Source organism: Hemitrygon akajei, chromosome 6 (genome assembly GCF_048418815.1).
Source record: "Hemitrygon akajei chromosome 6, sHemAka1.3, whole genome shotgun sequence".
NCBI classification, from domain to species: Eukaryota; Metazoa; Chordata; class Chondrichthyes; order Myliobatiformes; family Dasyatidae; genus Hemitrygon; species Hemitrygon akajei.
In genome coordinates this window covers 172,245,626-172,269,247 of record NC_133129.1, presented here as the reverse complement: position 1 = coordinate 172,269,247, position 23,622 = coordinate 172,245,626, and the positions used below count along the sequence as shown (strand labels likewise).

At 41.2% G+C, this 23,622-nt stretch overlaps 1 protein-coding gene across 4 annotated transcripts in view; it reads right to left on the bottom strand.

Annotated features, from left to right (window-relative positions):
* tpcn2 (two pore segment channel 2) overlaps positions 1-22,049 on the bottom strand; it is a 56,447-nt gene extending 34,398 nt beyond the window's left edge. For all 4 annotated transcript variants that reach the window (XM_073049777.1, XM_073049780.1, XM_073049779.1 and 1 more), the window contains exons 1-8: positions 21,647-22,049; positions 18,406-18,455; positions 14,782-14,858; positions 11,793-11,970; positions 9,789-9,905; positions 7,354-7,460; positions 5,200-5,272; positions 1,390-1,489 (exon numbers count right to left, since the gene is read on the bottom strand). In XM_073049777.1, coding sequence (XP_072905878.1) covers positions 1,390-1,489; positions 5,200-5,272; positions 7,354-7,460; positions 9,789-9,905; positions 11,793-11,970; positions 14,782-14,858; positions 18,406-18,455; positions 21,647-21,800 — 856 coding nt within the window. In that variant the 5' untranslated portion in view covers positions 21,801-22,049. The remainder of the gene's footprint in view (positions 1-1,389; positions 1,490-5,199; positions 5,273-7,353; positions 7,461-9,788; positions 9,906-11,792; positions 11,971-14,781; positions 14,859-18,405; positions 18,456-21,646) is intronic.
* Positions 22,050-23,622: the final 1,573 nt, after the last annotated feature.

Genomic DNA, 23,622 nt, shown 5'->3' with positions numbered 1-23,622 from the left:
CACTGTTTGAACTTTCTCAGCACACGTGCGTAATCCTTGTGCCTTGCAGCACCTGGTCCATAGCTTTCTTCCAGAATGCAGGTGCAGACGCTACTCCAAAAATAAACCTACTATAGCGATAAAACCTTTTGAGAGTGTTTATGATGAGAAACACTATGGACTCCACTTCCATCTCCATCGGCAAATAGACCTCAATGAAATCCACTTTGCTGAAGTGTTTCCCTCCAGAAAGATGTGCAAAGATATCCTCTATCCGGGCCAGAGGGTATTGATCTACTTTTAGTCCTGGGTTGATGGTGACCTTACAATCATGACAAATCCTCGCAGACCCATTCTTCCTCGCTACTGGGACCATTGGCATTGCCCATGGGCTCCACACAACCTTGGAAAGAATTCTTCCAGCCTCCATGCAGCCTAGTTCACTGGCTATCTGATCATGGATGGGACACGGAATTGGAGGGGCTTTGTAAAACTTGGGTGTGGCATTTTTATTTAACACTATTTGAAACTTGATACATTTGAGCTTGCCATCCTTGAACACTGCTGTGGCATCATCTGTAAACCACTTTCAGTTGACTCTGTTGCAGGGGATGTGGCATGCACACGGTAGATGAATCTCCAGCCCATCAGCGCTGGCCCTCTGGTTTGTAACCACGTACAAGCCCAATGCAGTTTGTTGGGTATTGTATTTCACTGCTACAAATGTCATTCACAGAGGAGTTATTTTTCCTACAGTTTAAGGTCTCAGACTTCAGTTCAGTATCTTTGAAGTGCCACTCAAACTCGTTCTGTGGATTGACCGAAACAGCCAAGCCTGTGTCCAATTCCATTTTAATTAATTTGCCGTTTACTTCTGGTGTAAGCCATATTGCTTTCTCTCGTTAGCTTTTGCTAACCAGGCTCTTGAACCAGAAGTGATAACTTTACTCACCCCATCACTGAACTGTTTCCACAAACTACGGACTCACTTTCAAGGATGTTTCATCTCATGTTCTCGATATTTATTGGGTTTTTTTCTCTTTAGTATCTGCACAGTTAACTTTTGCATATTGGTTGTTTGCCCATCCTAATGGGTGTGGTCTTTCATCGCTCCTACACCGTCGTACTTCTAGAACCGACATAGCATGCCCACAACTTACTAACCCACACGTCTTTGGAAGCTGGGAAGAAATGGGAGCACCCCAGGAAAACTATATGGTTGGACGCCCGCACAGACACAAGGAAAATGAGCAAGCTCCTTACAGGCAGAAGTAGGATTGAACCCGGTCCTCTAGCACTGCCCCACTACCGTGTTGCCCCATCCCAGATGAAGCAAAATATTTCCCATTAAGCAATTCCAAGTATGATACAGCAATTGTATTTGGCAATAAATAAAACCTCATAACTTACCATCAGGATTGTTGGCTGTTGTTAGCAGCACTAATAATGAGGTCACAGACTCTGGCCAATTCTTAAAATAGGTCCTCCATTCTTTATCCTCTTTCTCGTTCTAGATGTTGTTTTGGAAAGAAAATGCAATTGTAAATATTTTTATCCAGTGATTATGCCTTTGAACTTGCAATGATATTTAATATGCATATATAAAACAGCTTGATCACACAAAGGACCATCTAGGGACAAGGACAATTAATTGGTTTTAAAAAAAAGTGAGATAAATGGCTCTGAGAGCTGATAAATATACAAGGCCTAATAATTTCCATCCCCGGACACAGCTGAGGAAATATTCCATGCATTAGTTTATAATCTCCCAGAACCTTATAAATGTTATTTTTATCTTTTTTTGTTTATTGAGATACAGCGTGGAATAGGCCCTTCCACCCCTTTCAGCCACACCACCCCATCAATCCCCCGATTTAAACCTAGCCTAATTACGGGGCAATTTACGACGACCAATCAACCACTCCATCTTTGGAGTGTGGGAAGAAATGGGAGCAGTTGGAGGAAACCCACGCGGTGACGCGGAGTACAAACGCCTTATAGGCAGCAGTGGGAACTGAACCTGGGTCATTGGTACTGTAACGCACTGTGCTAACCACTACGCTACCGTGCCACCCATCATGCAGGTGCAAAAAACAGCAAAGCCGTAGTTGATTCATTGGTCATTGTATCAGTCAAATTTAAGTGCAACAGCAAGAAAGTGTCACTACATTTACACAGAGTCTTGCTGAAGAGTACAATGCACAATTTTGGTCTCTAACACAATAAAGGATAACAAGGGGTGTGCAACAAATAATTTTGGGACTGCAGGAGGAGCAATTAAATCACTTAGATTTAAAGATTTCACTAAAGATAAGGATGACAGGGCATCAGACAAAGACATACAAAACTTCGACAGCGCCAGACAGACTGGTTGTGGGAAGAATGTTTCTCCCAGCTAGGCTGCTGAGGATGAAGAGTCACAAAGCAAAAGATTTAGGGCTGAGATAAGGAAAAACTTCTTCCCTCAAGGTGGTGGACTTGGGTAATTCACTGTGACTAAGGGGGGCAAATGACTTCAGGACAAAGGTGGATATAGGAAGAGAGTAGAAATATGATATTGACAGAATGTAGAGTGGTCAGTCTTGAATCTTATGGTAAGGTTGAAGGGGAAGCTGGACTATTACTGCTATTGTAGTTTCTATGACTAATGCCCTAGTCATTGATCTTAATCTTGCCACGTAGTCTTTGACTTTGTTTTAAACATTTTCCTTATCACCCTATTTATATCTCTCCTCTTATTCCCAGACCCATGAGATTTTTTTTTGTTTTACTTGCTGTCCAAACAATTTGGCCTCAACATTCTCTACCCAGCCCCATCAACTCATCAGGACAAAGCAACCACAGAAAATCATCTCATCATGGGCCTAAAGGAGGAAAGGGAGGACAATGGTTCTGACAAGCAAGAGAGTCTACCATTTGCTGGAATATTCCAATCTTCAGCACTTTGGGAAAGAAATGGATGTGGATTGAATTAAGGAAGAGTGACTGAAAACTCAGGTCTCAGATTGTCCTCAAGGCAGGAAATAAAGCTCTAAGTGCAAAAAGCAGGGCAGGGCAATGAATCTGCTTCAGTTACAAGACAAACAAGCCCAAAGAGGCAAGGACAGTACTATGGAAAGCCTGCTCAGGGAAAGTCTGAATTCTACTAACAGACAGGGGACTCCGATACATAAAGGTGAGAACGGTCAGGATGGGAAAGCGTTTCTTCCCGCAGGCCATTAGGCTCCTGAACTCCCTGTCACATTGTACTTGAAGTGTCACTGGTTAACCTGTTCTGTATCTTACATTATTTAATTTATGCGCTTCAGTTTGTTATTTATGTGATTCGTCTGTAGATTTTATCCTTCATAAGTTATCATGTGTAATGTGTGTTAAGTGTACGACTGTGCTTTACACTCCGGTTTGGAGAAATGGTGTCTCGATTCTATATACGTTATATATATGTATAGATAAATGACAATAATCTTGACTTTGTTCACAAATAGAACCATAATCATTGTTCTCTCTCTTTTGGTCTCCTATAATAATGTTTTGCAATTATTAGAACAACTGTAAATACTTCAGAAGTATAGATTACTATCCCTTACTCTGGATATATCAAGGCACAAAAAAAAATGACAATTGACACTGCATCATGATTACATAGTTCATGGATTATTTTAGATGTTATTTACCTGTTGTGATTATTTCTTCATTTATTTTGTTGCCTCCTATAACAAATCATTTTTATTCAATACACTTGGAAGAAATTTTAATTGTTGAAGAATAACAGTCAATTTGTTAAAACTGTAATAAGCTAGGATGCAAGAATGTATCATATATTCTTATTTGGTTTGTTAACCATGATTCTGTTTAAACATTAAAATGTTGCAGAAAATGCAGCAACATGCAGGTTGAGTTGGTGGTGAGGAAGGCAAATGCAACGTTCAGTTTCATTTTGGAAGGACTAGAATATAAGAGCAAGGATGTCATGCTGAGGTGTTATAAGGCATTGTTCATACCACACCTGGAGTATTGTGAGCAGTTTTGGGCTCTTCATCTTAGAGAAGATGTGGTGGCAAGTGGGTCTAGAAGAGATTCATAAGAATGATTCTGGGGATGAAAGGGTTAACATGAAGAACATTTGATGGCTCTGGGCTTGTACTCACTGGAGTTTAGAAGAATGATGGGGGTGGATCTCATTGAAATCTATCAAATATTGAAAGGCCTAGATAAAGTGGATGTGGAGAGGATGTATCCTATAGTGGGTGAGTCTAGGTGAACAGCCTCAGAATAGAAATCTAGATTTAGAATAGAGATGGGTAGGAATTTCTTTAGCCTGAGGGTGGTAAATTTGTGGAATTCATTGCTACAGACAACTGAGGAGGCCAAGTTATTGAGTATATTTATAGGCTCCTGATTAGACAGGGTGTCAACAGCTCTGGGGAGAAGGCAGGAGGATGGGGTTGACAGGGATAATAAATCAGCCATGATGGAATGGCAGAGCAGACTCGATGAGCCAAATAGCCTAATTCTGCTCCTATGTCTTAAAATGTTCCAGATAATATTGATAACTTAAAAACAAATTGGCTGCCTGTCTCTGACAAAGGAAACAAATAGAAGAGCTTAAAAATGCAGAAATGATAACAAAATAACCAAGGTCATAGGTTAGGGGTGAAAGTTGAAATATTTAGAGATCTTCGTTCAGAGGGTGATGACAGTGTGGGACGAGGTACCAGCAGAACTGGTGGATGCAGGCTTGATTGCAACATTTGAAGGAAGCTTGGATGATTACACTGATGGAAGAGGTATGGAGGGCTGTGGCCTAGGTGCGGGTCAGTGGGACTACGCAGAAAGAAAAAAAAATACAGCACAGACTAGGCAGACCATGTTTCCCCCCTGTATTGCTCTATGATTCTATGACATTAAAGAAAAAGGAAGCAATGCGAGTTCCTAATTTAGTTCCTTTGATTATGAAAAATCTTCCCCTTTTCACTCCCTTCCCCCCCCCTTTCCTCCCTCCCCCTCCCATCCCAATGTAAGGAGGGACTGAACACTCGTCACGCATTAGCATTACCACTCAGTCAACAAAACGGACACAAAATGGTAAGAATATATTGAGTCACAATGGAAGAAATGAGAAGTGAAACCGCTCGAGTTATATGGACACAACTGACATTTAAAGATTTCCATTGTTGAACAATTCATCAAAATAACTTATAATGGTGGAATTCAGTTCACCTGGCCTCGGGCAAACAGCAACATGGCAATCATTGTGAACAGCAGCAGGTGCAAGGCCAAAAGCAGCATAACACTGGAGAAGTACAACACAAACATAATTAACTTTTCATTACAGTTTTAATCTTTATGCTCTTCCCTACATACCGCCATAGTTCGAGATAAATAAATTAAATGCCCAGGAAGCTCTGATGGCTGTGAAGATCAACTCATTGGGTATATTTAAAGCAGAGGTTGATAGGTTCTTGATTAGTAAGGATGTCAAAGGTTACAGGGAGGAGGAGTCAGATGAATGGGGTTGTTGTTGGGATGATAAATCAGCTGACTCAAGGGCTAAATGTCCTAACTCCACTCCCAATATCTAAGCTTGACTGTAGACTTTTAAACCAGCTTGCACGTGGAAAATAACTTCAGCTATCAATACAACATAAAAAAAGACATAATTTTGGTTCAAAATGCCTTGCAAGATTTTAAAAGTACAGACATTTCAGGTCCTTTGCCCACAATGTTGTGCCAACTTAATTTGGCTAATGAAACCCTAATCCCTTCTGCCTGGTCCATATCCACATGGTCCATATCCCTCCATTTTCTGCACATGTAGAAGCTTCTTAAATGCTTCAATTACATCTCCTTCCTCCACCACCAATAGCAGTGCATTCTGGGTAACCACCACCATGTAAAAACAACAAGCTTGTGCCAAACATCTCCTTTAAACTTCATGCCTCTCACTTTAAATGCATGCCCCTCTTGAATGAGACATTTCAACCCTAGGAAAATGGTACCAGCTGTCAATCAATCCCTCAATTTTATCAAATACTTTAAGGTAGCCCCTTAACCTCTGCTGCTCTAAAGAAAGCACCCTAGTTTGTCAAACCTTTCCTTAAAGGATATGTACTCTAATCCAGGCAACATTCTGGTAAAATTCTTCTGCATCCTTCGCGAAACCTCCACTTTGTTAACCTGAATTTCTAATCTCAAAATCACCCACTAAAACCCGCAATCGTGTGTGCATGGGACATGGTTGCTAAGCTTTGCAGCAAGTGCTTTAAATACCAAATAACCAAATGCACCCGAATTGGACTCAAGTACACTGGACAACAAAGATTTTGCTTCCTGAATACTTTTGGATGCATCTTGTGAATTTTGGGGTGTTGATCATGAAAATCACCATGAAATTTCCCTATCACACACTTTTTTTAAAAAATTTTTTAAATCATTTATATTTGTTACTTCAAATCATAATTCAAGTCAATTAAAATGTTGTCCACAATAGAAGCTGAGAATTTTCTCCTATCCAGGCATGCTTAGGCAGGGTGGATGCTACATATCAGGCCAGGTTTTAGAAAGGCTATAACTTTCTGTGAAGGATTTCGATATTTGAGACAGATGTTTCTCAGAATAACTGATACCAAGACTAAGGAAGGTATTTTTGTTGGTCCACAAATCAAACCGGTCAATGACAGAACTTCTAGTGGGACCAGAGGGGTAAAAAAAAATCATGCACAGAAGGCATTCAAGGACATTGAAAATTTTCTTGGCGACTAGAGAGCAACAAACTACATACAGCTGTTTGGCAACATGCTTCGAGCATACATAACCATGAAGTGCAACATGTCACTAAAGATTCATTTTCTGCATTCCTATTAAGACTTCTTCCCTGAAAATCTTGGTGCTGTCAGTGACGAGCACGGTGAAAGGTTTCACCAGGGCATTGCAGTCATGGAGAAACAGTATCGGGCAACTGGAATCCATCAGTGCTGGCTGATTATTGTTGGACACAATGCGAGAAGCCTCAAACACCGAGTACAAATGAAAGTCATCAACAAAGCATTTTTAGCTTAGTTGAACCATTGCAAAGCAACAGCACTGTTATGCGATTAAAGTAAATTTCTTGTTTCTCCAAATTCTTACATGATACAAGTTGTCTGAAATTATATCTGTGGTTCAGCTTCAACCTATCATCAACAAAAAAGATTTGATGAAGCAACTTTTCAAAAAATCTTTTTGTCCAGTGTTATTTAATATCTATCAGCTACTACAAAGGCCCACACCCAGATAAAAATTTATACAAGTAGAAATGGTTATGTGGATTTACAGTTTCTTATATTAAATGCACAATGGAGGAAATGCAAGTTTAAAGTAGTTTAAAGGACTCACCTGGTGATCTGGGGCAATGTTCGTCTCAGGCATTTTAAAGTCTTTTTCATCATCGATGAGTTCTGGAGGAGGAAGAAGGGCCGCAAAATTCTCCTCACCCTGACCTTCTGTAAATGGGGAAAAGAATAACGTACAGATTCATGAACAACACAGATTGGGGGCACTTAACGTAACACTTTGCAGCAACCCAGGCTCAAATCCCACCACTCTCTATAAGGAGTTTGTACATTCTTCTCATCACTGTGTGGGTTTCCTCGACCTGCTACTTCATGAACTTGGGCAAGCTCAAATATGTGGTGAAAATGGGAGTATGTGCACACACTGGAGAACATGGTTTTCTGCCAGCAGAGTGAAATGTCAAAGATCAGTAACGATGCAAAGGTACAAATGAAACTCAAACAATACAGCACCTATAAAGCCAGTTGAAATACAAAAAGACAGTCAAGAGTTAGCCACCATCATTTAGCATACAATTTATAAGAGCTTCTTTCACAATCTCAGGACGTTACAGATTGTGTGACCATTTTGTAATTCTTATATATAGTCACTTCTATAAGTACAGGTGTCCCCCGTTTTTTGTACGTTCGCTTTACAACACCTCACTGTTACGAAAGACCTACATTAGTTACCCATTTTCATTAACAGAAGGTGTTTTCACTGTTACGAAGAAAGGCAGCGTGCCCCGAGCGGCCAAGCTCCTCCCCCGGAACTGCATTCTAGCCGGCATTGCTTAAGCACGTGCCTGTGAGCATCTGTGCTTTATCGCAATTTATTTTGTGCATCCGTTAGCAAGATGAGTTCTAAGGTATCAGAAAAGCCTAAAAGAGCGTGTGAGGGTGTTACACTTAGCGTAAAACTAGACATAATTAAGCGTTTCGATCGTGGTGAACGAAGTAAGGACATAGTGAGTTTAAGGGTTTGTGGAAGTTGACGAAGATGATGTTGAAGCGGTTTTGGTATCCCATGACCAAGAACTGACAGATGAAGAGCTGATGAAGAGGAAAGGATAACAATTGAAGCCGAACGCAGTAGCGAACGGCCTGAAAGTGAAGTCACCCAGGAAATGAACGTGAAGCAATTGGGTGAGAATTTCACTGCGATTGACAACCCTGCAATGATTGCAGAAATGTATGACTTTAATTTTGAAAGGGTACGTAGATTTAGGGCATATTTGCAGGATGGTTTCAGTGCTTACAAAGAACTGTATGACAGAAAAATGCGCGAGGCTAAGCAGTCAAGCATACTGTCGTTTTTCAAGCCTTCCACATCAGACGATGAACTCGACCTTCGACAACGAGGCAGGCAGACATAAAAGGTGACCTGCCTGCCCTGATGGAAACAGACGACGATGAGAGGACATCCTCTACCTCCCACCATCCCAACCTCCGACGACTCAGCCTAACACACCATCATCAGTGTGCTCGCTGTCTTCCCGATTCCGGTAAGTGAAACTACACTGGACATACATTATTTCTAATTTATATAGGCTGTGTATTTTTATGTGTTATTTGGCGTGATTTGGCAGCTTCATAGCTTAAAGGTTACTGGACAGAGTGCTTCTGCCAAGAGCACATGCACCGTGTGTTTCTGCCAAGAGTGCTTGTGTGAGATTTTCGCTACAGTGGACAGTGCTGCAATAATTGCAGAAAACTGTTCCTACTTTATATAGGCTGTGTATTTATCAGATCATTCCTGCTTTTACTATATGTTACTGTTATTTTAGGTTGTGTATGTTATTTGGCATGATTTGGTAGGTTATTTTTTTGGGGTCTGCGAACGCTCACAAATTTTTCCCGTATAAATAAATGGCAATTGCTTCTTCACTTTATGACATTCTGGCTTACGAACCATTTCATAGGAACACTCTACCTTTGAATAGCGGGGGGAACCCGTACAAAAGCAGAGTTACACACAGTAACACACACAAGATGCTGGAGGAACCCAGCAGGCCAGGCAGCATCTGTGGAGAAGAGTACTGTCGACATTTCAGTCCGAGACTCCTCGGCAGAACACAGTAAGCTCCTATGGACAGCAATGCAATAAAGAGAGCAAAACCCATTGATGTGTAACAGAGATTTTTAAAAAAACTATTCCCCCAGCTGGAAAACCTATGAGATGGTGGAAAGCATGTCTGAACAAACCAATTCGAAGTGAAGAGCACTACAGAGTTGGGTTTCAATGGCTTGTCTGACTAAGTGCCAGTGACCACCACATTGTGGCCACTTCCTTGACAGGGTTCAGCCAGCAGTTTTCTTTTATTGAATACAAAACTCACTCATAACACCAGCTACTAACACAAAAGAGATTTTTAAAAAGAAATCAGGCTAATTTGATGCCGCAGGATTTGAAGCACTTCTCTGTGGAGGAGGGATTAAACAGAATCATCCCACACAACTGCTCTCCGCATCCAATCTACTTGCAAACACACATCTTACCTCCTCACAAAAGCAGCACAGGGAGACGGTCCAATCTATAGCAGAAGCAGCCAGTATAAGGATGTAGGCAATCAGCCATTTTGATTTCTGAAATTCCTCCCATCCAATTAAATAACTCTGCATTATAAAAAAAATTAAATGGTAAAAAAAATTTCCAGAGGTAGACACATACTAACAGAAACAATAACAAAGAAAGGTACGTTGAAAAGTCCCAAGTCGCCCAGAGAACAATTCACGGCACCAATGCTATTTCAGGGCAGCACGGTAGCATAATGGTTAGCACAATGCTTCACAGGACAGGCCACCCAGGTTCAAGTCTCGTAATGTCTGTAAGGAGTTTGTACATTCTCCCCGTGACCATGGGGGGTTTCCTCCAATGCTCTGGTTTCATCCTACAGCCCAAAGATGTACTGGTTGCAAGGTTAATTGGTCTTTGTAAATTGTCCCATGATTAGGCCAGGATTAAATTGGGGTTGCTAGGCAGCGTGGGTCAAAAGGTTAAAAGGGCCTATTCCACGTTGTATCAAAACAAATAAATAAGAGCTCAAGATGCAAATATTCTTAAACACAAAGTAGGCACAGAAAAGTCGGTCAACGGAAGCTTATTTGATTTCTTTGGGAGATCTTTCCTCCACATCTTCCAGCCTCATGGTTTTCTAGCCTCTACGCTGTTTAAATGGGCACGCTATGTTCAAGCCGTAAGTACAATGACACTTGCGGGCTGTCAAGCACAATCCTCCCCGATTTGGTTTCATTTCACTATGTTTCAATGTACACGTGACAAATAGATATAATCTCTTACTTATACTGCACCTCCTGCCCAAGGTCAATAAGCAGGACTGTTCAGACACACAGCTTTCATCCTGCCCTTACCCCACTGAAGAGACTCATTCCTACCTCAGTATTACCCTTGCTCTCTCGCCCAATCCTGTCCCACTTCCAGCTGGGCCCACCTGATGCCCTTTGCCACCTTGACAATTTCTAGCTCTTAGGTCCCAAATGTCTCATCTTTATCCAGACACCCCTGATGCCTTTTGCCACCTTGACTACTTCTAGCTTTCTGATCCCAACTCACCTTTATCAAGGTCCTACTGTACAATCCCCCCCTACACCTCCATTGCACAAAAGGATGCGGTGAGGATATGTTGTTGCATTGCTTGCAGAGATTCTCAGTGTCACTTAGGTGACCAGAAACACGTTACAATTTAGCCAACAACTTTCGGAATGTCCTCCAAGAAGACCACGACCTTGTCATAGAGTATGGTGACTTGTGTGCCTCCATGACCCAGAAATCTCTGTTAGCCGGCTTTATGCTTTGGCTCTTAGTAGGGTCACCCATGCCAAACAGGTCAAAAGGTAGAGGCCAGGCCAGACCAAGTGCAGTTCACCAGTTCTCCAGGTTTGGGTGTTCAGCTCGAGGCTAACAAACCAGACTGGTCCAAAAAAAAAAAAGTTGTTATGGAAACAGCAATGAAGAATCCTTCTACATCTACGTCCTGTGGTACGGACTCAGATACAGGAGAATTTTCATTGCTGCCCTAAATGGCAGCAGTAAAAAACTTTCAGAATGCTGAATCCAATTGAAATAACTGAAACATAAAGTTGATTTTTTTTTAATATAATCTTTCAGTTATCAGCCTTAATTTGAGTTATTTTAGAGTAGGATTTTAAATGCCAATTACAATGACCAATATTTAAGACAAAAGACACAGGAGCAGATTTAAGCCATTTGACACACTGAGTCTACTCCGCCATTCTACCATGGTTGATTTATTATCCTCTTCAAGCCCATTCTCCTACCTGGAATTTATGGGATATTCAGGATGTTTAATGAGGTTAAATTGATTAAAGAATGTTGAAATGAAACAAGCTTCAAGAAAGATAAATATTCTGCAAGGTTTTATCCTTGGCCTAGAGACTCTCAAAATGTGTTTGGGATACTTGAAAATTCAACAACTTGGATGGACATTGAAAGATCAAAATGGCCAATGATCAGTGCCTTACCTTTGTTATTACATCTACTATAAATACAATAAGACAAAGTGCTTCAATCCCTTCAGTCAGTCCACAAGGAGGCTCCCAAAGTACACGACGAAATCGGAGATCAGATGTAACACTCAGAGATGAAGGTTTCTCAAAGAAGGCCAAAATCAAAATCACAAATATAGTAGCATTAAGAAACCTGTGGAAAAGAAAAACAGCTAGTATTGTGCACAAAACAGTAAAGCTAAAAAAAAGTCAGCCTATAGCTATCTTCAAGACTCTCAAAATATTCCTTTACGAAATCAAAATACAATAGTAACCATCTACAACAATCACATGTATGCCAAGAATATAGGTTCAAACACTTCTATTTCACATATATAAGATCAAGGCAAAAGAAAAATATAGTCTCTACACAGTTGCAACTTTCAAAAATCAGTTCCCACATGAGATAACAGGAGCAAAGCCCCAGCTTTAAAATTAAAACACTGATGCAAGTTCAGCAACCCAAGGTTGTCCAACCTTTCTTTGTAGCTCATACCCTCTAATCAAGGCAACATCCCTGGTAATGGGATTCAGGATGAATTGCTAGCTTAGCTTGGCCACAGAAGACTGTTTTGCTGGCTGAAAATCCATAACTAATGGTGCTCTGCAAGGATCAGGCTGAGAAGTCTGTTGTTTGTAATATTTGTGAGATGATTGTGATGAAAACGTGGAAAGGTGTTTAGCAAGTGTAGAGTCTATCTATATGTAGTATTTCTATCAGTATTGTGAGCAAGCAAATCTCAAGATTGTGCAATTTATACTTTGATAATAAATGATCTTGAATCTTGCATTTTGTGTTGTGCGTTTATTAGGTAGCTAGTTACGTGGGTTGGGTGTGGTAAAAGCAAACAGTTTAGTTATGTATTCATGCTTTGCCTTTGGGAGCCAGTCTAGTTCGGGTAGAGTTAGAGACAGCCGAGAATTATACCTTTTTTGCTGACCACTTAATTACATTTAAGAAAGTTTAAACACACTTAAAATCAGTTGAATATGATTAAGTAAGTTTGAATACTCTTTCATACATTTAAGAACACCTAGTTTAAGTACATTTAATACGCTAAGACTGTTTGTTTTATCACAAGTTTTAGGTTTATTCATTTTATTGTTTTGCTAGTCACTTAATGAAAGATCGAGCGCATTCTTCGACTTTGGAACCTTATTATTAGATTGGAGAGCGCACCATACTGGATCAGCCCACCAGCGCCCCACCACGCTTAGTCTCCAAGTGGTGTTCGAGTTGCCGCCACAGCAGGTTTGCGGATGACACCAAGATTGGTGGAGCTGTGGACGGTCTATCAAAGAATACAGCAGGAGGCAGATCAGTTACAGACATGGACAATGAAGTGGCAGATGGAGTTTAATTCTAACAAATGCGAGGTGTTGCACTTTAGGTTAAATGAAAGGACGAATTATACTATTAATGGCACACCCCTCAACAGCGTCAAGGTACAGTGATCCAAGTACATAATTCACCAAAAGCAGCTGTGCGAGTAGATAAGTTGGCAAGGAACACAAGGTGGGAATGAAGCACATGGAACACTTGCCTTCTTTGACAGGGGTGCTGAGTACAACGGAAAGGAAGTTTTGCTACAGCCATATATCAGGTTTAAGTTAGACCGCACATGGAGTATGGCGTGCAGTTCTGGCCACCTCATTATAGGAAGGATGTGGAGAGTGTACAGAAGAGGTTTACCGAGATGCAGGGTATAAGCTACAGTGAAAGGCTGGTGAAACTCGGGTTGTTTTCCATGGTACGTCAAAGGCCAAAGGAAGTTTTGTTTAAAAATTATGAGTGGTATAGATAGGTTCCAACTGTCCATCCTTCCCCAGGGTAGAGATGTCCATCACCAGAGGACTTACTTTTAAGGTTGGGGTGTTGGGGGTGGGGGAGGGGGGGAAGGGGGGTTAATTTAAAGGCATCGTGAGGGGCAAGTATTTCCTTAAAAACAGAGAGCAGTAGATGCCTGGAATAGGAGTAGTATCAGAAGCAATACAGCAATCAGCCATTCTAGTGGAATGTGAGGCTTATTAGATTGAAATATAATTATATGGGGATTGGAGCAATATGGATGATGCACAGGAGGAAATTTAGTATAAATTGGCATCAAGACTGGCACAACATCGTGGGCCAAATGACATATTCAGTACTGTACTGTTCTATTTTCCATATGCTCCAAACCCAAGCCGATCACAGGCTAAACACACCCAACAGACGAGAGAAATTACCTCACCACAACTAGCATGAGGCATACCAATCACGTCTGCAATATTAAGCGAGTCACCAAGTACCGGGCCAGGCTGGCAGAATATTTACCTAACCCAAATGGGAGCCAGGCTCTGATGAAGAAATATCTATTGAAGATATTTCTCTCCAATCAGAATTGTAAACCTGCCAAAAATAATCACAGATTTGGTCAATCATGATCGAGTACGCATTGAAATTTGAACAACGCTCTCCAACAGCATTACAACAAGTGGCGTTTACAGGACGAGTTGTGCATGTGACTTGCAGAATTGCAGACACTATTACAAAAACAAGATTGCCAGTTCCAGCTATACAAATCATAGTCCTGTGCTTCAGCAAATCTCTGGATAAATGTTATTCAACCTGCCTGCAGAGTGGTGGTTTGAGCATTGAATACTCAATGAACTTCCCTACCAAAAGAATAATACAATCACTAACCTTTGCTCTACTTCCCTTTAAACCTAGGCATGTGAATTTTCTAACAATCTAATGTGACAAGTCAAACATTTTCTGAATATTTCAAAACACATCATTCACTTCAGTCAAAAAACAATTCACTCACTTAAATTCTAAACATAATCTAATAACTACAAAATCTTAAAAACCACCAAAATCAATAAACATGCAAATATATTTGAAAATTCTCAAACAGCATGACAGCCAACTTCTGAAAAAAAAATTGCAAAGACTGATGAAACACTCTTCTAGTACAGGACTCACCCCTGGCACAGCTTCGAGTAGTACCATTGATAAAGTTGCAGAGATCGGGAATCTACACGATGATTTATGGTACGATACTGAAAACAAGGTGAAAAGACCAAATGAGACGAGGATCAAATTCAATAAATAGCTGCCAGTTTCAGGTTAGTTTATAAAAAGTTGTCTTTTGGTTTGTTTTTTTAAAAAAAGCATTTGGGCATTTGACTATAAATGAAACCACTCAAAGGATAGTACAAATTAATAGATCCAGAAGAAATATTTCTTGTTCACAAAAGGGGCTAGCATAAACTTCAGCAACATGCATGTTGTTCAAAAACTATTGTACTGTAATTTAATCAAATTAATTATGCATGTATTTCAATAATGCAGAAGAGGAAAATGCTTTGGGGAAATAGTGTTAATCTACTGTTCTCTGCTTGGAGGTAGACTTAAATATTTCAGGAAGTTCAAGCTATTCCTCAATGCATTAAAATGGCTTTAGAAAACAAGTTTAAAAGAAGTAGAATCTGTATAATTTCAAAGAAATATCAATGTAGACAGCTTTGAAAACTTCTACAAACTTACAACTGACAGAATGCAAGCTTCAGCTTCTGACTCAACTCCTTCCAGTATTTGGGAAGCCCTCAAATCCAATTACATTTTCAGGGACAAAATAAGATACTGCCAAATAGTGCACTCAATGTCATATGTTATAATGGAGCCATTTATTTTGGTATTGTGACTAAGTAACTTCTAAAGATCTTGGATCCCTTTGCAGCATCACGAAGTAATTAATTTTTAAAAATCACCTTCCTGAAGGTTGCTGAGCAGTGGAATGTAAAAAGAATTTTCTGACAGAATTAGCGAAGTTTTGGGTAAACAAGGTAGTGTAGCGGTTCACATGATGCTATTACAGCTCAGGGCGTCAGAGTTCAATTCCTATGTCATCTGTAAGGAGTTTTTAACGTCATCCCCATGAATTTCCTCCAAGTGTTCCAGTTTCCTCCACAATGCAAAGACATACTGGCTAGAAGGTTAATTGGTGATTATAAATCGGTAGGTTGCTGGCAGCGTGGATCAAAGGGACAGATGGGCCTATTCTGCACTCAATCTCTAAATAAATGCATACATCTGCAGTCTTGTGTCTCAATGTCACTGCCGTTATTCTGGCTTTGCACGCCAGGTTGATCAATGAGAGCCAGAAATACACTCAGCTGTCACTTTATTAGTACTGGGGTAAAACCTGGTGATGTCTTCTGCTGCTGTAGCCCATCCACATCAAGGTTAGACATGTTCTGCATTCACACACCACTGTTATAACGCATGTATATTTGAATTACTGCTGCCTTCCTGTCCGCTTGAACCAGTCTGACCGTTCTCAGACTTCTCTCATGAACAAGATGTTTTCACCTAAAGAGTTGCCAGTCATTGGATGTTTTTTTTTGTTTTTCACACCATTCTCTGTCAACTCTAAACTGTTATGCATGACAATTCCAGGAGATCAGCAGTTTCTGAGATAGTCAGACCAGCCCTTCAAGTACCAACAATCATTCCACAGTTAAAGTCACTCAGATCGCATTTCTTCCCCATTCTGATGTTTGGTCTGAACAACAACTGAACCTCTTGACCATGTCTGCATGCTTTTATGCATTGAGTTGCTGCTACATGACTGGCTGATTAGATATTTGTATTAACGAGCAGGTGTACAGGTGTACCTAATAAAGTGGCCACTGAGTGTATGTTCAGCAATTTTACTCATTTCGTGAAGAGGAACAGCAGACAAGGGGAGTGGCAACTTGCAGCTAATTCACCCTTCGATCAAAAAAAAAATCATTGTTCTTGTTCATTTCCAAAATTGTAACATTTTTATTCATTGAAGTCCTTTTAAGTTTTTCTTTGAAAGTTGGTTCATCCTGGAGTGGGTTTAACCAGTTCTTAGATTGGCACAGCCAATAGAAATGGAAGTTTTCCACCCAAGAAGCACTGAGAGCTGAGGCGTTTATAGACAGAACAGCAGCTTGCAGTGTTGGTCTTGGGAAAATCCATGACAACACAAGGAGGAAAGTGCAGATTTACACATACAAAATATTGGAGGAACTCAGCAGGTCAGGCCGCATCCATAGAAAGGAAACAAGCAGACATTTCAGGCAAGAACCTTCATCAGGACTGCAAATAAGAAGCCAGAATAAGAAAGTGGGAGAAGAGGAAGGAGTACAAGGTAGAAAGTGATAGGTGAAGCCAGGTAAGGGGGGAGGTAGGTGGGGTGAATTGAGAATCTAGGAGGTGATATGCGGAGGAAAGAGAAATCTTATAGGAGAGGAGAGTGTACCACGAGAGAAAGGGAAAGAGGAAAGAACTCCAGAGAACAGTGATAGGCAGGCGAGATGAGAAGAATAAGGAATGGAAGAGAGAAGGGGGAAGGGGAACAAATTAACAGTAGCTAGAGAAATCAATGTTCCTGCCACCTGTCTGGAGGCTACCCAGGTGGAATATGAGGTGTGGCTCACCCAGCCAGGAGTGACCTCATCTTGGCAGTAGACTGACATGTCAGAAGGAGAACAGGCAGTGCAATGAAAATGGTTGGCCGCCGGGAAATGTTGCTCATGGCGGATAGCATGAAGGCGTTCAACAAAGATGTCCCCCTGTCTCCATCAGGTCTTACTTATGTAGAGAAGAGAGTTATTTCACTTTAAAACTACAGAAACAATCCATCAGCCAGGGATCCAGGTTCAACTCAGTTCATTCGCAACAGAACGCAGGATCAGAATCAATAAATCCCACTGAATAATTCGCAAAGCGTCTGCCACAAATTCATGCTCTCGTGTCATCACTACACAAACAACTCCACATTTCATTGGCTTTAGGATGTTAGAGGGATATTGACAACACAAATACGTACATTCCTCTTCTCTTGTGCTCCATCAATTGTTTGCATAGCTCCCCAGCTGCCGAATGTGCACTTTTGCAACTGTTCTACAAATCAAATACTTCCAGAATGCACAGAAAAATTCTTCATTACAATACCACTGATACCCATTTTCTTTTTGAAAATCTAGTTGATTAGATACCCCACATGCCTGCAAACACTGGGTCGGTAGACATTAATTCACTGAAACTGAATAACCCGCAAAAGCCAGTCTACAACTTAACCACTTACTTTACCTAAAATTTTGTTCTATGATCAGTGATTTAAAGTCAAAATAATACTGACAGAAGCCGAATATTTGTTGCTATAAGTGATATTCACTTCCTCTCCAAAAAAAATTGCTGGCATATTTTATTTTTCATTCAAATTAAATGATAGGATGTTTCAATTTAGTTCTGCAGCGTACAAGATTGGTTGGGAGAACATATTTTTATTCTCATAGGACATGTAAATGAGGAATAGTCAAATCAACCCTAAGAGCCTGCTCCCCCCATTAACATGATGGCAACTTATTTGACATAACCGCCAACTCGAAAACAAGAAAGATCAGGGAGTGGAACTTACACAACTCCTCCTCTAGAGACCAGTGCTGACTTGGGGAAATGTGCTGCAGAAGTTCTGTGAAACCTTAGCCATTATTTCTTGCATCTGAAAATAAATCCTTAAAGTAATCCCTGCCTTCAAAACATTTAACACTGAACAGATTACTTGAAACATACCTGTATTGCATCCTCAATAAATACAACAGCTTGTTGAATGTAGAGATCATCTGCCAATTTAATTTTAAAAATTAAAGTTGAGGTCATGCAGCCATGAAAAACAGATCAACTCAATCATCAGAGAAGGAACTAATTTTAGTTTACATAGTTCCAAAAACAAAAGACCAAGCAAAGAAAAAAAAATTCAATCTGCTGTACAGTGCACATTAATACCAACTCCAGCCAACAGGTCCATTAGAAAACTTCAATGCTAAAGTTGTCGCATATTGTAGAAAAGCCATTTCCTGCAATAGATTGCCCAAAATCAGTAAATAATATTTTTTAAAATAAGTTTCAACAGGATTATACTACAGCATTTTGAAGAAAATGTTGAATGTGGAACTAAATGGGATGATCCCATCAATAAAAAGTTTACTCTGAACACCTCCTTCAATGTTGGAGAATTCTACAATTTCATGAGTGTTGAGGCAACCAGTGGATAATTCTGCAACCACAGAGCCTTACCTAGTAACCCCTCAACCAGGAGACACTACCAAACCCTTACTCTACCCAAGCCTTAGAGATGTCCGATCTTTATAGGTACCTGGAAGATGATTTTGGCTAGGCTTATCAACAGATGTTGAACTCTCAATGATTTTGTGCACAAGATTGAAAAAGGCCATTTGACATTGTTATAAGTTTGACAAACACCTTGGACAAAGAGACTCTTCAGCGACCTCTCACAAGGCCTATAGTGGATATGGAGAGGATGTCTCTAATATTGGGAGAATCTTAGACCAGAGTACACAGCATCAGAGTACAAGGATGTCCATTAAAAAGAGAAATGAGGAATTTCTTAAGCCACAGGGTGGTGAATCTGTAGAATTCGTTGCCACAGATGGCTGTGGAAGCTAAGTCATTGGGAACATTTAAAGCAGAGGTTGATAGATTTTTGATTAGTGAGGGTGCCAAAAGGTTACGTGGAGAAGGGAGGAGAACAGGGTTGAGGGGGAAAATTAATCAGCCGTGGCTGAAAGGCAGGGAAGACTCAATGGGCTGAGTGGCTTAATTTGCTCTTATGGATAAACTTCAAATGTAAGCAAAGAATATTATGAAACACTGCTCAAGTTACATCACAACTAAAACTGCAGAAATAACTATTTCATGGGGCTCATAGGTTCTCACCTAATAGAGCAATATTATAGATCAGATCCTGATATTATTAAATTAAGGAAATAAATTATTACTTCAGTCTGTTATATGTCTACTCATGTTCCTATCCTGCATGTCAATGTGAGGTGTTTCCTATCTCAAATGTTGGAGCATGTTCTGAAGTTGCTGATGGGAGTCTTATTCAAGTAGGTACATCATTCAAGACCAGAAGTGCTCCAAGACTTCGATAGGTGCACCGCTCTAAGTGTTCTGACTGGTAACATACAAAAGAAAATCTGCAGATGCTGGAAATCAAAACAACACACCCAAGATGCTGGAGGTACTCAGCAGGCCAGGCAGCATCTATGGAAAAGGGTACAGGCGGCATTTCAGGTCTCAGCCCTAAGCCTTAACAGATAGATAGATAGATAGATAGATAGATAGATAGATAGATAGATAGATAGATAGATAGATAGATAGATAGATAGATAGATAGATAGATAGATAGATAGATAGATAGATAGATAGATAGATAGATAGATAGATAGATAGATAGATAGATACTTTATTCATCCCCATGGGGAAATTCAACATTTTTTCCAATGTCCCATACACTTATTGTAGCAAAACTAATTACATACAATACTTAACTCAGTAAAAATATGATATGCATCTAAATCACTCTCTCAAAAAGCATTAATAATAGCTTTTAACTGTATTTTTCCCTCCCATAGATGCTGCCTGGCCTGCTGAATTCCTCCAGCATTGTGTGTGTGTGTGTGTGTGTGTGTTGCTGACTGGTAACATTAAGGTTTATCACAGTACATACAACACACAGTAGCACAAGAGGCTGCAGAGAGTCACGGACACAAACCAGCCCATCACGGGGACAGCTCTCCTCACTTCTGATAGTATCAACAGGAGGTGTTAGCTGGAGATGGCAGCAGCCATCATCCCCACCAGTATGGTGCCCTGTCCTGCCCTGCCATCTTTAGACAGGAGATGCAGAATCCAGAAGACCCACACCACTAGGTTCAGGAACAGCTATTTTCCAACAAACACCAGTTTATCGATCAACGTGCACAACCATAGGCCAAGGCCAGGTAGCATCTCTGGAACAGAGAAAACAGTTGACATTTCAGGCTGAAACCCTTCAGAGCAGGTGAGCGGGAAGGGGGGAGGGGGGTAAAGTAGACGTGTTGGAGGGAATAGGTTGAAGAGATAAAGGACTGAATGAGGAATCTGATTAAGGTAGAGGACAGTGGACCACGGGAGAAAGGGAAGGAGTGGTACTAGAGGAGGTGATGGGCAGGTGAGGAGAAGGGATAAGAGGGGAGCCAGGGATTGGGGAATGGAAAGTGTCCGAAGTGAGGGAATCAATATTCATACCAGCAGGTTCTTTCGCATTTCATCCCTCTTCCTCCCCCCCCCCTCACCCCCACCGGCCTGGTTCCACCTATCACCAGAGTGTACGCCTTCCTCTCCCCCACCCGTAATTCCGCACTCGTTCCAGTCCTGATGAAGGGTCTCCGCCCAAACTCCACCAGTTATTCCTCCCCCACAGATGCTGCCTTACTGGAGTCCAACACCTCCCCCCCCCCCCACCTCTGTGTGCGTGATCCGAACGCCACCTCAGTAATGGCACACTCCAGAACACCATCATGGACTTGTCTTTGGCTTTGCACAGAAGCTCTTGTTTTTGCCAGCTTTTTCCTCTCTTCCCTCACTGACGTATACAATTTATATCCCGTATGTTTCCTTATACCCCAGTGCCTGTGACGCTGCTGAGAGATTCTCATTGCATCTGCACCTCGCCACACTAGAGCCCGTGACAATAAACTCGACTCTGAAATCCTGTACTAACGCTTCGATGGCTCCCTCCAGCTCGCAAGCACAATCCCTGCGTTTACGACAGTAAACGTCAACGGAGCCGCCGCTCAGTTACTTATTTATGCCTAGACATGCAAACGGAGTTTAAGATGCAGAAACATATTGGGGTCGGATGTTTAGTGGAGAGAGGGGAGATAAATTTCTAATTCGGGGGTCCTCCACACATGGAGCGTACACTCCCTGGGTTCTCCCCACCCACCGACCGATCCCGCTACCGTACCGAGCTGCCCGTTGTTACTGATGCTACAGCTCCGGGAACCCAAGGAATCTGACCGGCGACTCTCCTCGTCCACGCCGTACGACGAGCTGCTGCCGCCACCGAGGAGCGGTTTGGTCTCCATGAAGTCTTGCCGGACAACAGGCTCGGTCTCCATAAAGTGTTGCCGGACAACAGGAAGGTCTACTCCAAACCGGCCGGGTGGTAATCACTTAAATCCACGCCCGCAGAAGTTTTTCCCTTTAAAATAAAATTATTCTGTAGTTGAAAGTTTGCCAACAGGTCAGTAACATGTGTCACCCCTCTTCTCTACGTTCGGGCTTCGCTCTTAACTCAGGGGCTCCGCCGTTCAAACTCGGACGAAGTTAAAGCCCAACTTTCCACCCCAACTTTACATTTTAACTCGCAGGCGACACCAGGCAAGTGGTGCGCATGCGTGCCGTGTTCTGGCGCTCTGGGAAATACAGGCAGTCCCTGCTCAGCCTTGAACTCAAATCTCTCAGTTCGCTAGCTCTTTCGCAAGACCTGAAGCGAGATAACACCTAGTTATAGGTAATTACCCTTTCTTCTAAACTGTGATTTAGGTTGCCACTCCCATCCACCGTAATCCAGCGATGTTAAATATAGTCCTGAGTCCAATAGAATTTATTCATTTGAAAAGCGCTGAAGTTACGTTCATTTGCACGTTCTGAGTACCCTAACAAATAGCATTGAAGCAGATGAGAAAATAATTACGAGATGAACTCTTGATGTCCCAATGAACCTCGTTCGTAGACGACCATAAAGTATAGGAGCTGTTCGGCCCATCGAGTCTGCAAACTCAGGCAAACCATACACAATTCAATCATAGGCTGATCTAATTCTTCCAGTCATCCCACTTCCCTACTTTCACCCATACCCTGGCTAATCAATACCCCATCTACCTCCGCCTTAAATACGCCCAATGATTTGGCCTCCACAGCCGCTCGTGGCAACATTCCACAGAATTTAGTCCCTTTGACTAAAATAATTTCTCCGCATCTCTGTTCTAAAAGGACGACCTTCGATCCTGAAGTCGTGCCCTCTTGTCCTAGATTCCCCTAACATGGGGAATAACTTTGCCATATCTAGTAGCTGCACTTCACTTATCTGCCTGTACACACTTTCCGGTAACATATTACTCTGCATTCTAGCTTCCTTTGCAATTTCTCCGTAACTGTAACATAAAGTTTGTTCTACATTCCGTTTACCTCTGCGTGACTTCAGTGTATAGAACGGTCTTCCTGGATGACACGTACCAAAAAAAAAACGCGTTTCACTGGACCTCAGTACATATAACAATAATCAATACCAAATCAAAATAATCCAAGAATTATCCACGATCCCCCATCACCTGGTTCAGGAACAGTTATTACCTTTCAATCAGGCTCCCGAACCAGCGTGGATAACTTCATTCACCTCAGCACTGAACTGATTCTACAACCTTGACTCCCTCCCAACGTCTCCTCAACTCGTGTTCTCACTATTATTTACTACAGTTCGGATTTTTTGTATTTACTTAATTGTCTTCTTTTGCACATCAGCTGATTATCCGTTTGGCGTGTGTGCTGTTTTTCATTGAAACTATCGTGGTTCTTTGTATCTACTATGAATGCCCGTAAAAAATGTCGCATGATGGCATATGGTGACATGAATGTAATTCGCTAATAAATTTAGTTTGAACTTTGAACATATCTACCCTATCCATCTCTATATGACCGCTGGACACGGCATGATACAATACAAGCCCTAGACAGAAGTTAGTGTGGAACAGGCAATCAGGGTCACTAGTGAACTCATGGGCAGGAATCCAAAAAACTCCGACAGTTCACACAATAAACTTTAATTGCAGAATTACTATTTAAATGGACATTAAATCCGTGTAAACCACCTCACTTTTTAAAATATTTATTACTCCTGTTTTTGCACGATTTTTAATCTATTCAATATACATATACCGT